At 47.2% G+C, this 16,529-nt stretch overlaps 1 protein-coding gene across 8 annotated transcripts in view; it reads right to left on the reverse strand.

Moving 5' to 3' along the window:
* The window catches only part of LOC140428486 (receptor-type tyrosine-protein phosphatase T-like), a 1,877,905-nt gene extending 1,867,908 nt beyond the window's left edge, over positions 1 to 9,997 (reverse strand). For 2 of the 8 annotated variants that reach the window (XM_072515008.1, XM_072515005.1), the window contains exon 1: positions 9,458 to 9,996. In XM_072515008.1, the coding sequence (XP_072371109.1) occupies positions 9,458 to 9,530 (73 nt within the window). In that variant the 5' untranslated portion in view covers positions 9,531 to 9,996. Of the gene's footprint in view, positions 1 to 9,457 lie in introns of all 8 variants that reach the window. The other 6 variants (XM_072515010.1, XM_072515009.1, XM_072515013.1 and 3 more) reach the window with 4 other exon arrangements.
* Positions 9,998 to 16,529: the final 6,532 nt, after the last annotated feature.

The raw sequence follows: 16,529 nt of genomic DNA on the forward strand, positions 1-16,529 counted from the left end.
AAATGAAAATCGCTTATTGTCACAAGTAGGCTTCAAATGAAGTTACTGTGAAAAGCTCCTAGTTGCCACATTCCGGCGCCTGTTCGGGGAGGCTGGTACGGGAATTGAACCGTGCTGCTGGCCTGCCTTGGTCTGCTTTCAAAGCAGACTGTTTATAACAGTCCAGGGGCTGTTTAGCACAGGGCTAAATCGCTGGCTTTGAAAGCAGACCCAGGCAGGCCAGCAGCACGGTTCAATTCCAGTAACAGCCTCCCCGAACAGGCGCCGGAATGTGGCGACTAGGAGCTTTTCACAGTAACTTCATTTGAAATCTACTTGTGACAATAAGCGATTTTCATTTTCACATGATTTCCCAACATGCAGAGCTTGTGATGAGGCTCCCAACCAGGGTACTGACTTTGCAAACTGCCCCCATTGTGTCTTATGCACAGGGTGCAGTTTGGTGTTCAAAAAGACCTGATCACATGAAATGCAGACTTTCATCAGTCCTTTAAAATAATATTTTTCCACTTGCACAGTGAGAGCAATAGTTATAAATTATCTTGGAAGTCATGCCGCAAACTGCTTTAATAGCAATTTTAGAACGTGAGAGTCCATTTCTTTAAGGGGTTTAGAATATAAGAACTATTCTTTAAAAAGAAAAACTGGTGATTAAAGCAGAAACAAAAGATATCCTTCTCATGGAAAGAAAATTAAAAATCAGCTTTGTTGCTTTCAGTCACTCAGACCAGCAGCTTTTATTCAGACATGAAGGTTTCATGCACTTTTGCAATCACTCCAATATCATTGCTCTGACATTTACAATATGACTGCTCTCATTGCAAGCCACTTTGCCATGTGACACAGATGAAGCTCGAGCATCCTATTCCAACCTTCTGAACACCCCAGGGATATCATTTATTGTCTTATAATTAAATCCACAGCGTTATCTTAGTGATTATATTTTTCATTCTGGTAGAGTACCTTAGGAGAAAGAAAGTGACCAACTTATTTGGTAGTCAGAGTGAAATTAATTATATGCTTATTTCATTGCTGAGGCACATTGTGTATTTTAGTTGCTGAATTGTCAAAATTAGTCGGCTATGTTGATTTACGAGGATGAATTTCACAACAAAATGAAGCTTTGAAATGGATAACTAACTTCCTCTTGCGTAATTTACTAAAATATACTTCCAGAGAACTTGCTAATATTTGAAGCACGACCGTATTCATTGTTCCCTCAAGGACAATTGAACTACCAGTCAAAGTTGATTCGATCAGAGACATACTTGCAGTGATTGGGGGTTTGCATTATGTCAGCTTCAAATGACTGACGTATGGGTTCAGTATTTCAGTATCAAGCTTTAAGAGTTACTTCAGGTTTATTTGAATTAAGAAGATCATCAACATACCAGAATTTGCTGAATAAAAGCAAAATACTTTGGATGCTGAAAATCTGAAATGAAACAGAAAATGCAGGAAAAGCTCAGCAGGTCTGGCAACACCTGTGGCGAGAGAAACAGGGTTAATGTTTCAAGTCCATCTGACTCTTCTGCAGAGCCCCAGAAGGAGAGTCATATAGACGGGGAATGTTGGCTGCAATTTTCTGGCTGTTCTCGCCGGTGGGATCTTCCAGTCCCGCCAACAGCGAACCCCAGTTGTGGGATTCCCGGCGGCAGGGGTGCATAGAACGGGAAGTCACGTTGATGGTGGCAGGACCAGAGGTTCCCACCATTGGTCAATGGCGGGTCGCCCTCGCCGCCACGATGCACGCTGCGGAGGGGGCGGGTGGAATCCTGCCGTTAAATCTGTTTCTCTCTCCACGGAGGCTGAGTTTTTCCAGAGCTTTCTGTTTTATTTCACTATCACTGGATAGAGGCAGGTGTCCAAATATATTTTGGTGTTTCTTAGCTTTGTCATGCAAGGACTGTAGTTTGCCTTGTTTAGATTTAGCTTAATTAGTTGCACTCTCACCTTTCAGTTGTGGATTCAAGCTTTGTTGAAGGACCGAAGCACATATATTCGACAAGTATTTCAGCATTTTGAGTCCTGAGAGCGGCCATGTTATAAATATTGGTGCAATAAATTTGGAGCGATTGCTGCATTAAGTGCATTTTTTGAAAGTCGGACATGAAATCTTAATGACTGAATAAAAGCTTCTCTTTTGGAGTGACTGAAAGTAACAAATTTGATTTAAATTTTATTTTATTTGAAAGATACCTGTTTACTTTTTGCTTAAATCTCCATGGTTAGCGGGCAGCATGGTGGCTCAGTGATTAGCACTGCTGCCTCACAGCGCCGAGGTTCCAGGTTCGATCCCGGCTCTGGGTCACTGTCTGTGTGGAGTTTGCACGTTCTCCCCGTGTTTGTGTGGGTTTCACCCCCACAAGCCAAAGATGTGCAAGCTAGATGGATTGGCCACGCTACATTGCCCCTTAATTGGAAAAAATGAATTGGGTACAATAAATTTATTTTTAAAAATCTCCATGGCTAAAACAATATTCATATATGCAAGACTCATTAAATCGCCTTTAAAGCATGATTTCAACATAATTTCTGCACAGTGCTGAGAAATGTCGTATTACCAGAGAAGCCATCCTTTTGGATGAACAAATGGACATTAAATATTGCACGATACAATCCAAAGAGTGTCCTCCAGTTTTTTATGACTGGATTAGCAATTTGTTCATCTCCTCGCTGTTTGTGGGAACTTGTTGCATACAAAATACTGCAGCATTCACCCACATTGGCAATCGTGAGACGGAAGTGAAAAGGCGCTTTATGGCTGCAAATTCTTCCTTCACTTCGTTCAAAACTCAGAAATTCTCAGAGTTGCAGGCGTCATATAAGTGAGAATCTCAGTCTTTATTACTGTGTAAACCTGATGGCAACATCCGGCATCTGCATGAGTGGAAATCCAGAAGTTGCTGTCGGTGATGCTCTGCTCCTCTGCAGGTTGCGCTGCTGTAGTCCACACAGACAGAATCAAAATAGAAATCACAGAGTTGTGAACTTCAAAAAGAAAAATTTAGAGTCCCCAATTATTTTGTTTTCCGATTAAGGGGCAATTTAGCATGGCCAATCCACCTACCCTGCACATTTTTAGTTTGTGAAGGTGAGACCCATGCAGACACGGGGAGAATGTGCAAATTCCGCACGGCCAGTGACCCGGGAACAGGATCCCCGGGTCCTCGGCGCCGTGAAGCAACAGTGCTAACCACTGGGCCACTGTGCTGCCCGAGATGTTGTGAACTATTTGCCCACTATTCTCGCTGTAAGGGCTAATTTAAAAATAAGCCTTGTTCGACCAGGAGTAACTGAATTTTCAACATTGTGCTAACCATAATTATGCTGAACAAACCTCTCTCATTCCAAAAGATCTAATTTTACACTTGTGAAATTTCATTCCTTCAGCATAACATTTTAAAATTACATATTCTTTAAAAATATAAGCAATACTTATGCCCCAATATTTGAGTTTCTCCCTTAAAACCATGTGTATGTCCCAATCATCGTTTTGTTTTCTGAATAATGATTTAAATTATATTTACATTTACTTCCAGCTTTGGTGTTGTTTTTTTCAGATCATCTGAGCATCCTTTCTGCTATTTATCCTGCTGCTGGAAATCACGGACACCCGCAGAAGTTTCTGAATTCGAAATGACTTTGGAATAGAGGACGAGTGCACTCTAGAGCCAGCTACACTTTGCGGGCAGTTTTCTTTCGAGGTCAATGGCACGCTCCGTTACTTCACTGCTGCCCACAAATTCCAGGCCATCAAATATTTCAAAATTACTGTTTTATCCTGAACTTCTTCAGTGCAATATTAAATCAAAGTACAGCCATTCATAGAATCATCAAATTTACAGTGCAGAAGGAGGCCATTCGGCCCATCGAGTCAGCACCGGCCCTGGGAAAGAGCATCCCACTTAAACCCATGCCTCCACCCTATCCCCGCAACTCAATAATCCCACCTAACATTTTGGACACTAAGGGGCAATTTAGCATGGCCAATCCACCTAACCTGCACATAGTTGGACTGTGGGAGGAAACTGGAGCACCCGGAGGAAACCCACGCCGACTCGGGGATTCATATCAAAAAATGTCTTGCAGTTACATATTACCCCAGGATGTCCCAAACTGCTGTGCAGACACTGTGGCACCTTTTCAACGTAAAGGCACCGCAGCTAAATTTGCACTCAGCAAGTTCTCACAGACCGCAATATTTTGGTGACTAGATGATGTTTTTGTGATATTAAACACTGGCCAGCATACTGGGGATAATGCCGCTGCTCTTCTTCAAAATAGTGCCATGGGATCTTTTACATTCACCTACGATGGCAGACATGGTTTTGTTTCATGTCTTATCTGAACTTCCTCAGCACTGCGCTGGAGTGTCAGCCTGGATTTCTGTGCTCAAGTACTCGAGTGGGATTTGTGCCTGCAACGTCTGACTGGGAGGTGAGAGTGCCAGCAACTGAACCACCACCAATTTCTTTTAAGTGTCTTTCTCTCCAAATCCAGCTCTCTGTGGAAATATTTAGTGGAAGGTTATGGTGTTAAATGACGTGAGGAGAACTTAAAACTTATAATTAAGATGTTGTAATCGCTCATTCCTTTTCTTTACTAAATTGTGACTTCATTGACTCCAGGTTCTTTGCAGCATACAATTTGGGGGAAAAAACTTGCAGATTTAAGGGTGACACAGTGGTTAGCACTGCTGCCTCACGGCGCCAAGGACCCAGGTTCGTGTGGAGTTTGCACATTCTCCCCTTGTCGACATGGGTCTCACCCCTACAACCCAAAAAGATGTGCAGGGTAGATGGATGAGCCATGCTAAAATTTCCCTGAATTGGAAAAAAAGAAATTGGGTACTCTAATTTTTTTAACTTAAAAAATCATCCATTTTCTCTTCTTCCTCCTAAACTGTTAACTCCTTGCTGCTTAGTTGCCCAATGTCTCACATAAGATGCCATTCTTCACGTGTGAACTTTGATGGGAGTGTTGGCAATCAATGTGGCCACAAATACATGTTCACTTCCAACAAGTGTCTCCGGACAACAAGCAAATCCAGGGTGGCATTTCCTTCCTTAACTGAGGGGCAGTGCACCAGACAGTAGATTCCCAATTATTGTCTGAGTTGAGATTAGCTAAATCAAAAGAAAATCTGGAGAACGTCCTGGTCCGTAAACTCGAGCTAATCAGTGCCTTAAGTAGCTGAGTCATTGGAAATCATGCCATTGAATCAGGAGTCATTTAGTCTGTGTAGATGTGTCCTTTAATAATTAGATTATACCTAAATCAAATGTGCTGGAATGATTTTTCTTCGGATCAACTTCTTTTTAAGAGATATACATCCTAAACCTGTATCAAACATGTCTGCGATTGCCTTCCGTGGTACTGTAGCCAAACCTTAGCTTATACTTTGAAACGCATTAGTAGATTTACTTACCTCATCCCAAAACAGCTAAACAGTTAACCAACAACATCCATGGAATTATAAAAACTTAGTCGGACAAAATTGTGTTTGAATTGCGATCCTGGCCATTCCAGTTGTTGCTGTGAATCATCAGGCAAGCTCAAGCACAGGTAGAAGGTTGTGTCCCATGGATCCTTTAATCTTTACATCCCTGCTAAAAGTCTGTAATGGACAACCTTGGATGGTGTCCAAAATGGTCAGATTTTCCCCGCATTGAAACACTGAAACTTTTTGTAATCTACAAACTGACAAGACTGCTTATATCTTAAATATAAAGGCAACAAGTGCTGCAAATATATCACAGATCTGTCAGCATCAGGTTAGTATTGCAGCCATTCAGAACATCAACCTGCCTCTTCTCTTTAGGGACACTGATGGAGCTGCTAAGTATTTCCAGTATGTTCTGTTTATAGTTCAGATTCATCTAGTATTCAGGACTTTCTTTTATTTAGCAGAATAGCTCATTTGCACAGTAAAGTGTGCGAACTCCCAGAGAATGAACAACTTTGTATTCACATAAGCAAAACGCAAAAGCCAGATTAAAGCATTGACATATCTAACCATTTTATTTTTTACATGGCTCACTTTTTTCCTCCAAGCTTCAGTTTAAATTTAAATAGGAGAACCTGATACTGAACCTCTTCCTTTGCAGCTCTGGAACAATTAGCTGGGAAATTCACAAGACTGCATCATGTAATCTTCAATTTACTTTCTTAACAAGCATCTCATCATGATTGGGAACTCAATTCCATGGAAATTGTATGAGTTCCGAATGATTAAAATGGTACATAAATCTATTTTTCATTTTCAGCTTGTAGCTAAGTCTGGTAGCAGTCTGTCTAAGTTTGGTAGCAGTTTTCCTTGAAACTCATCAAAATGCTACCTTCCTGTGGTTATCATTTTGAATGTGGACAGCTGAGTGAGCAGCAGCTGTATGTATCCGCTACCCACCACCTGCGAGACCTCACTTTTGAGATAATGCACAAAACAATGAGCAATGCATTGAACTCCGTGCTGTGTCTGCATTACAGATAACCTGGGGACCTGGAGAAGGGATGAGGGAAGATTGGGGCCATAATTAACATCCATCGCCTGATCATTTTGTGTAAAATTGAACATTTTATAATTTTATGTTTGAAAAGTACCTTAAGTATCATTTAATTTTGACTTAGAAAATGTACAAACTGAAAAACGTACTTAATGAATATTTATAAAATGTACAAACTGGGGTGGGGGGGGGGGAAACGTGACTAGTTTTATTGGTCATAAGTTGTGAATGTAGTGAAATAGAATTGAAAGCAAATCCTTTATTCCAATGGCTAAATATGTGCATGATTTTAAATGTTGGCTCTTCAGAGTCAATGCTTTCTAAAACTAGGATGCATTTGTGTGTAATGACTTATACAGTCAGAATATTATGGACTGAAAATTATGAAAGTCTACTTTTGATTCAACAGCACTGCAATTGTTATGAATGGGAAATTATAATCAATGGACTCTAACTGCTTCAGATTTCCTTTTATGTAATTATTTATGTTATACTGTTTAAAATGAACTATACCTAACACTATTTAATAATCCCCTAGCATTAGGAATAGGCTGAAGCTTTTCCATTTGTATTGAAATAGTGAGACTCTTTTTAAATGGTATTGTTCACAGCGCCACCTCATGGCAACAATCACTTTCTTCTTTATGAGAGCAAAAAGTTCAATGGAATAGATAGATACAGAAAATGATGAAACATTAAATGAGGTCTGAATAAGGAATCTTATTCATAACACAATTTCCAATGATACATTGATGACAAAGGCTCCAATTTTCAACTGTTCTATAGTAACTCGAGTATAGTAAAATAAGAATACTTAATCAGATCTCTCGCAGGGATGTCGGATCTTCTAATCCATAGGAAACTATTCCAATGTTAAACTATGAGGAAAAATCTGACTATAAAATGTAGTTACTATTAACTGATCGCAGAAAGGCCCACAGTGGAAACAATTATTTGGCGATTATATTTAAGAAAATTATACGGAACAGATATTTCACAAAGGTAGTTCATTGCAAGAAAAATACGTCCCAGATATCTGGAAGATTTAAACTTAAGGCTGTACTGTTTTTTGCAGATCTGATGCCTTCCTCCACAGAAAATGTATTGGCTCACACAATTAACACCATAAGATTGGCAAATTGATACATTTTTATTTAATCCTGCATTTACTGCGAGAAAACGTAAATAAGTTTGAGGGAACCTTTTGCCAAGTGCCCAATGAAAGGGAGTTCTTTAGATGGTATGAAATTCCTGGTCAACTATTTTCTCCTCCTCAGTCCAGTCAAATTGAGGGTCTTATTCCGCAAACGTATTCCCCAAACCAGGTGGGAGTGGTCAGCTCAGCACAGGCCAGGGATTGTACCCAAGGTGTCTGTCTGGGTTGTGAGATTCAGTGCCTGATACTGTTAGCACCTCACCAACTTTGCTGAGGTCTCCCTCCCTCCAATACCCAATAAAAAGGGGGGGGGGCGTATTGAACTGGATCATCCAAATGCTTCTGCAGATGGCCTGCAGTGCTGGCAATAAAATGAGGGAAAGGAACATAATCCCAAAAGCATTTGTTTTGCAGCTAAAAGGTTCAATAAGCCTTTCTCAGCGTAGAATATCTCCACGCCGGGAGTGGGTCGGTCAGAAGATCTACAACATCAGCTTCGAGGGAGAACAAAGGGGGAAAGGCTCCAACGTGCAAATTAACCACAATTAAGAATGCACGGCTACGTTCATTCAAGATTGGTGTATCCGAGGCCAGGGCTGTTTGTCCTTCTGGTTAACTTTACCACATCCATCACTAGGCAGGTTAGCAGCGTGGCACCACGCGCGTTTTGCTTTATTTGTACATGGACTGCTGCACTTCTCAAAACCCAGAGAACTTCCCAACCCGAGCAAGATGACCTCGGCGCGTCTCCGTGTGAGGTGCAGAGGGGTGGGGTGGAGGTAGAGACACTTGCTGTGCTGAACCGAATTCAGAGCAGGAGGAACATGTTCCCAAATACTGTTGGAGCTGAAGCCACATTGAGCAGTCAGTGTGACGCTGCTGCAAGATGCAGCGTTGCTCCCGATGTGGTTTTCTCCTTGGCTGCGAACCGACCGGGGGCAGGCAGTTGACAAAACCTCAGCTGATCTGGGAAGGATCGATGCCAGAGATTCTTCGGGGGGGGGGGGGGCAGGAGGCACTGGGAATCAGTCCCCAACAACTAAGCTTGCTGCCAATTTAACTAGAAAACTACTTTTAGGAGAAAATAAAAACTTGTCAATCTCTGCTTGTTAATTCTCGTGCCGGCAGCACTCTCGGTTTCGATGCATGAGGAGCTGCAATATGGGAAGCTCAAGGTTACAGTTAATACTGATGTTCCAATAGATTGTCTGCTGCCGGAGATTGTCTCTCCCCCACACCCAGCCCACCTCCTCCCCCAAGCCCCATGTCCCTCTCCATCCTTCTCTCAAACCTTCTGCCCAACCATTCAAATGAACTCCCCCTCCTTTTAATTCGGGCTGAAACAAAGGAGAAGGGAAGTGGGAGCGGGACCGCTAGCAGGTCTTGGGTGTTTGAACAAGGTGTGTTTAGGGTAAACTTCACCAACAGAAGTTAGGCGACCTCGCTCAGGAAGCACTTGCTCAAAGTGGACCTGAGAGGTGTTTAGAAATCCGATTAAAACACACCTTCCCAAATTGAAAACAAAGGGGAGGGGGGTCCATTCATGGTGCCGGCTGCTTACAGTCATTGGTGAGTCTGGACCAAATTCTGGCTCCATTCTCTGGAGTTGGCAAATAAAGAATTGCCACCTTAAGTATTGCCGGTCGGGCACATTCAGTAGGAGAGAGGGCTTTAAGACACAGCGCTGCACAATGACGGTCCTGGTCGCGATGGTTCTTGCATCAAGTTTTGCAACTTATCCCTTCCCCGGCAAATTACCCGGCACATCACACGGTGTGTGCAATCTCTCAGTTACCTGCAAACACTTGTCCCTCTGCGCTTGACAATAGATGCACCAGGAGAGAGAGGCAAATCAGAAGCGGTCTCATATTTGGCAGTTTTTTTCTTCTTCTTCTTCTTCTCTCGCAATCACTTGTGCATTTCTCGCATTATCCGGGGCTGGCTGCTAAAAGCAGCGGGGACGATCCGCCGGAGATACCCGGAGCGCCGCGGTCCACTTAATTGCTGGCTGCTTCGGCTCTGGCAGGCAGCTTGAAGATGTTGAAGTAGTTGGTGAGTGAGGGCTCCCCCGGGTCCTGACGCAAGCTCCTTCCCCCTATTCCTCTCTCTCTCGCACACACACACATACAGGGAGCAAGCGCCAAGCTCGGTCCCAACTCAAACGCTTAGGAAAGATCCCCCTCCTCTCAAACAGATAACTGGCGTGACACAGTTTTTTTAAAAATTGCAGTTGAGTCAGAGAACGAATCCACGCTTAGACGCAAGATTAGGCTCAACCTGCCAGAAACACAGGACAATGAAGAATGATGAACTGGTGGTATGCTCATATTCCAGCAAGCAGGTTGGTGGGCTGATATTGCACTACCTGAATATTTGATACTTCATTTGTGTTCTGTCTGCTTGTGAGCGACAAGCCCCCGTTGTAACACCAAATGCAAAATGTTTAACCGAAAACACCCAACAAAATCAAGATAATGATGAGTCAAGATGACTAATATTTTTCGATTGACCCGTGCGTTATCTTGGAATGATCGCCCTATATCGTAAAAATGCTGGAAGGTTTCGGAATTTCAATTCCCAGCTCTCTCTCTCCTCCCTGCATACCCATGAATCTATCTCGCTCCAAATTCTCAAAAAGGTATTTGAGAAACTATGAAAAGTTGACAAGCAATGTGGCACCCAATTATATTTCTTATTTGTTTTTCCCAAGTTAACAATTAAATATTTTTCTCCCAGGTCACACTCATAAATCAATGCTCCACCAAATCTATTCCAATTTATGCAAAGCTTTACATTACAATAATTAAAATCATTTTTGAAAATTTCCTTGCTTTTTACATGTCAATTAATTTTTCAATCGAGCAAGATAGGCATTTTTGTCACTCAATATAATTTTAGAAGTATGGTTTTGGAGTGCGTTCAATTGGTGGAATTCTCTCAGGGTGCATTCGCCTTATAAGTCTATCGTTGGGACAACATGTTTTTTGATTCCCCTCCATGCTGAGCTTGCATTTTGTAAAGTTGGGTGTTCAAACCTCGGGTGACACTGGGGCGAAACGCAGCAACGTCGTAACCTTCTCCAGAGAGACGCGATCTGCTCTGTTTTGCTATGAAGTTTGACCCTGACATTCAACTTACAGTTTAATTGGAGTGTCAGTGTGCGGCAAACCCACTCACCATCACAACTACAGTCACGGTGTTATCGTGCACCCGCCCAAAATAAAAGATCAGTAGATCGTAGGAGAAAGGAGAATCGTATACTGGAGAAAAAACTCTGTGTGCTCAAGTCTCACTGGTGCTTAACAAGCTGTGTACTCATGAGGATGATAATGGTGGATTCACACCATCTCACACAAATGGAGTGTAAATTGCTTTCAAGTTTACCGAGGATTTGGCAAACTTTATTTGTACCTACCTGAAGCTGGTCACAATACTATGATGTCATGGAATTTGCTGGAATAACATAGAAGGATTTTCAAACAACTTTATTTTACTTTTTGGCATGTGGACATTACTGGCATTCCTACTTATTCTGAGGTAATTGTAGGCCCTTTTGAGTGATTGTTTAATGACAGAATAACATAGCAGAGCACTGGATTGCCTCCCTTGATAACATTAATCAGTTTAATAGGCTTAATGCCATTCTAGCAGTTTTCGTGGTCATTTTTCTTATGCCAGTCGCAACCTCCCAGATTTATCAAATTCAATAACTTCCCATTGTGCGATTTAGAACTCACAACCTCCAGGCTGAAAGGCCATTATCATAACCATTGTATTATTATAAACAAACTGCAGCAGACGACTTTGGTGCAATACCAAAGTTGACTTGTAAATATGTTTAAATGATTAGGATAAAGTTAGATAAAAGTGCAAATACACACTTTACATTCACACTTCTGGGGCGAGAGTCTCCGACCCCCCCGCCGGGTCGGAGAATTGCCGGGGGCTGACGTGAATCCCGCCCCTGCCGGTTGCCGAAGTCTCCGGCACCGGATATTCGGTGGGGGCGGGAATCGCGGTGCGCCGGTTGGCGGGCCCCCCCGCTCGATTCTCCGGCCCGGATGGGCCGAAGTCCCGCCGCTAAAATGCCTGTCCCGCCGGCGTAAATTAAACCACCTACCTTAGCGGCGGGACAAGGCGGCGCGGGCGGGCTCCGGGGTCCTGGGGGGGGGGCGCGCGGGGTGATCTGGCCCCGGGGGGGTGCCCCCACGGTGGCCTGGCCCGCGATCGGGGCCCACCGATCTGCGGGCGGGCCGGTGCCGTGGGGGCACTCTTTCCCTTCCGCCTCCGCCACGGTCTCCACCATGGCGGAGGCAGAAGAGACTCCCTCCAATGCGCATGCGCGGGAATGCCGTCAGCGGCCGCTGACGCTCCCGCGCATGCACCGCCCGGAGATGTCATTTCCGCGCCAGCTGGCGGGGCACCAAAGGCCTTTCCCGCCAGCTGGCAGGGCGGAAATTCGTCCGGCGCTGACCTAGCCCCTCAAGGTTGGGGCTCGGCACCCAAAGATGCGGAGGATGCCCGTCTGATTTGCGCCGTTTTGGGCGCCAGTTGGCGGACATCGCGCCGTTTCCGGAGAATTTTGCCCCACATTCTTAACAGTTTTCATTTTAGGCTAGAGTCTCTGTGAAATTGGGGCAGCACGGTAGCATTGTGGATAGCACAATTGCTTCACAGCTCCAGGGTCCCAGGTTCGATTCCGGCTTGGGCACTGTCTGTGCAGAGTCTGCACATCCTCCCCGTGTGTGCGTGGGTTTCCTCCGGGTGCTCTGGTTTCCTCCGACAGTCCAAAGGTGTGCAGGTTAGGTGGATTGGCCATGATAAATTGCCCTTAGTGTCCAAAATTGCCCTTAGTGTTGGGTGGGGTTACTGGGTTATGGGGATAGGGTGGAGGTGTTGACCTTGGGCAGGGTGCTCTTTCCAAAAGCCGGTGCAGACCCGATGGGCCGAATGGCCTACTACTGCACTGTAAATTCTATCTATGAAAATTTGTGTTTTTGTACTTCTTCCTTGATCGGATTTTGGACCCAATCGACCGACCACATTGCGCCGGGCGCGAAAACGAGCGGGCCGCAAAGATAGCAGGAGAGGCCAAAATCGGGAAAAATGCTGGGCGCCGATTTGTCTCTGATCTAATCAGCCCGCTCCCGTTGGCGAGATGTAGATCCTGCCGCAATGTGGCGAGAAATCAATAATCACCAATTAACACTACTCTTTATGCCGTTAACGCTTCAGCGATGCCAAGCTGAGACTGACATGCACAGAACCGTAACGCCTTGGCAAGTCCCACTTGAGACTGGGACAGGCTTCCCCCAGCGCCTCGGAGAGGTCCACCAGCATCTAGGACACACCCCCCAGAGCCTCTGACATGCTGTTGAGGTGCTCAGCCATGGCCGTCACTGACTGAGCTACGCCTTGGACACCACCACTCATGCTGCTAAGTTGTGCACCAGGCTCTCCACAGTGGTCAACACCCATAGCAGTGTTGGCCTCTCTGCTATGCATTTCTGGCGCTATCTCCCGTGCTCATAGCATTTGGGATGGGACTCCTCCAATTGGCTACGGACCTTCTGGAGTGTCGCTGACCTCCTCCTCTGAATCTCATGGCCGCACCTGATAGAGTGAATCAGCTCCGGGTTAGCCTGGTCCAGAGGTTCGACATCAGCTGGGTCCTGGGACCCAGCAGACCTCCAATTGATGCCCCCCTGGTCATTCCTGCCTCCACCTGATGTGCATCTGTAACTGTGTGGTGCTCATCAGATTGTGCTCCAGAACCTTATCCACTAACGTCACCCACTGAGGTGTGTGTCTCTGCACTGGGTGGAAGGTGGGGGTGACAGCCATGACATGATGATAGTAGCAACCTTGGAGCTCTCCTCCGAGCTTTTCCCTTGGGAAGCAGAGTGGGGGTAGGGCCACCCCGGATGGGCCGGCACCACCAGGTTGCGATGGTGGGGTGGGGCATAGTGGGGGACAGGCGTGGGCACCACATTGGTCATGGGTGGAGTGTGTTGTTGGATGCCAGGGTGTGCTGTGACACATGGCGGATTTGTGCTGGGGCTGGGGGCAGGCGTGGGTCATTGAGGGGGGGTGTCTTGGGATAGCAGGTGGGACCCGTGCCAGGGACCCGATGCTAATTCACCCGTGTGGCCCACTGGCGGTAGTTGAGCTTCTGATAGCACTGGGTGACGATCCTCCTTGTCACACTCCCCGAGCTGACGGCCTCTTCCACTGCCTCCTAGGCGACACTGGATGCCTCGTGGATGACCCTTCGACCCCATCGGAGGAACAGAGTGTCCCGTCTTGACTCCAGGTCGGCATCTCTGAATCGTGGAGCTAGCCTGCGCGATGGTATGGTTGCGTACTGTCTGGGGTTTGCTCTGCGGGACCAGTTTAAGGGCTGCCCCCATCATTCACGGGGAATTGCCAAGCACGGTCCCGGAAACCTCTGGCATTTCCCACTCGCTAACACACTTTGAACGAATTCGGCTGGATTGCACCCTCTAAATTAAAACATTAAAATCCATTGGGCGGGATTTCCTGTCCCAGCAGCCGGCCAATAGAGATTCCCATTGTGGCCACCCCCACGCCATTGGGAAATCCGTTGGCGTGACTGTACTGCCGGTGAAACAGAGGATCCTGGCAACGGAGAATCCCGCCCATTACCTTTGAAATGATGGGATTTAAATGGGACATTTGTGTGATGGTTTTACTCACATGCCAATCTGACTAGTGGAAGAGATATCCCTTTCAAGTGGCTCTCTTGGAACTGAACTCATATCACATGAGGAATATCAAAAACAGTATTGGGCTGGATTCTCCATTCTGCCGGGGCAGGATTCATGGACTTGCACAACAGAAAAATTGGCGCTGCATCCCAACCGATTCAGAGATGGTTAAGGCACTAGCACTGGCGCCACGTGGAACACAATCGATTCCAATGAAAAACGGTGCCGAATTCGCGATTGACACTCAGAAGGCTGACAAACTGCAGCCACATATATACACTTCACTCCCATCGCACACCAACCCAGCCAACAGGATGGCAGCGAGACGCATGGCCCCATGTTTCACGGATGCCAAACTTGAGATCCTCCTGGACACTGTGGAGGAGAGGCAGGCCACCCTGTACCCCTGCCTAGGAAGGAGGCTGTCAGCCTCCGCTGTTCGCAGTGCCTGGACGCAGATGGCAGAAACGGTGAGTGCCATCAGTAACACTGTCCGGTCCGGCCTGCAGTGCAAGAAGAAAGTGCATGATCTCCTCAGGGTGGCCAGGGTGAGTAGCCAGCACTGTGCTCTTGGCACCAACCCCCGTCCACCCAGAGGGCAGCCAATCCCCCACCCTGCACTACATGCCGGCACCCATACCGGCCATCATGGCCGGGTGCCTTGGCCACTGAGGCCATCAACCAGTCACCCCTGGGCTGTATTTGTCAGACTATATAACACTATGCGTTTTCTGTCACCCCCCCTCCCCACCCCATAACCGCCGGTAGCGGGAGAAAACTGGTGCTGGTGAAAACTGGTCCCTTACCTTGGCAGAGCAGCGGGTGCCGGACATGGTTTGCGGCCCTGAGGAAACGGAATTCGCCGAGGTGGAGATCGGCTGCGGGCAAGGAACTGAGAGCCCGTTGAGTTGCGTGTGTCAACTTCCCTCCCCAACACCAACCCACCCCCACACTCATCCCCACCCCCATACCCTCATCCCACACCACCCTTACCCCACACCACTCTGACCCCCACCTTCACCCCCACCACTCCCACTCCCCGCCAGCCCGCGGTCTAATCATTTTGTCTTGTGTCTTGCAGGACCTGCCGGTGATGACGCGGGTCCTTCTGGTGCCCCCAGCCCCAGCCACAGGCACAACCTGAACCCACCCCCTCCGTGTGCCGAGAAGTGATGACGACATCGACATGGAGGGAAGCCATTTGCCTGTCACCCAGAACACCCCAGAGTGACACTGCAGAGCGACACCGGCCATATGGGTGCCCCACCTCCCTCGCACCCCAACCTACCACCCCCCTGCAACCCAGCCCCCACCCTACCATCCCCCTGCAACCCCGCCCCTACCCTCCTCCGTGCACCCCACCCCTCTAACCCCCTCTGCACCCCACCCTCCACCCTCCTTCCTCCCTCAACCCACCGACGGGGCACCAGGCAGCCCACACAGGCAGGCCACCGTAGACCCGAATGGGGGCCGCAGAACATACCACTGACAAGGGCAGCGGCAGCTGATGGCACCCCTGGCAGCAGGGATGGGCGCCAAGGCCAGAGGTCATCATGGTTCCAGCCACCGACTGGGCCAGAGCTGCGGGGATGGGGGAGGGAACACGCAGGGGCAGAGCCTGCAGTGCCAGCCGGGGCCACCATGTAGCCTTGTGGACCTGGTTTGACATGGGGGTACGCACCATGCTAACATGTCGGCCCTCCACCCTCTGCAGACAATGGATATTGGAATTCAACTAACAATGACGGCCTTCCTCCTCATCGCCGCAGCCCTGGGGGAAGCCCTGAGGCTGGATGAGCTGAAGCTGCTCGAGGAGAAGGAAGTGGCAGCAGTGGAGTATGCAGCAGTGGAGCAGCGGAGCAGCAGGCAGCCGTTCAGGATGGTCAGTGGGGTTTGCAGCAAGATGGCTGTCGTGCAGGCCACTGCAATGGCGGTCCGTGCCTCGGCATGACCCCAGTCCCATGGTGGGATCACCCCCACAACACGGCCCATTCCCCCATCACCTCCCCCCGCAGCCAGCCCGGCCAGGACCATCAGCCAACAGTTGCACCTCTGCGTGTCCTACCTCTCCTCGCTCCCTCATCAGCCACGATTTCACGAGTTTTAAAAGCAGAAGTGAACCTCGCTGTCGGGAATTTG

This window comes from Scyliorhinus torazame, chromosome 8 (genome assembly GCF_047496885.1).
Source record: "Scyliorhinus torazame isolate Kashiwa2021f chromosome 8, sScyTor2.1, whole genome shotgun sequence".
In the NCBI taxonomy this organism is placed as follows: Eukaryota; Metazoa; Chordata; class Chondrichthyes; order Carcharhiniformes; family Scyliorhinidae; genus Scyliorhinus; species Scyliorhinus torazame.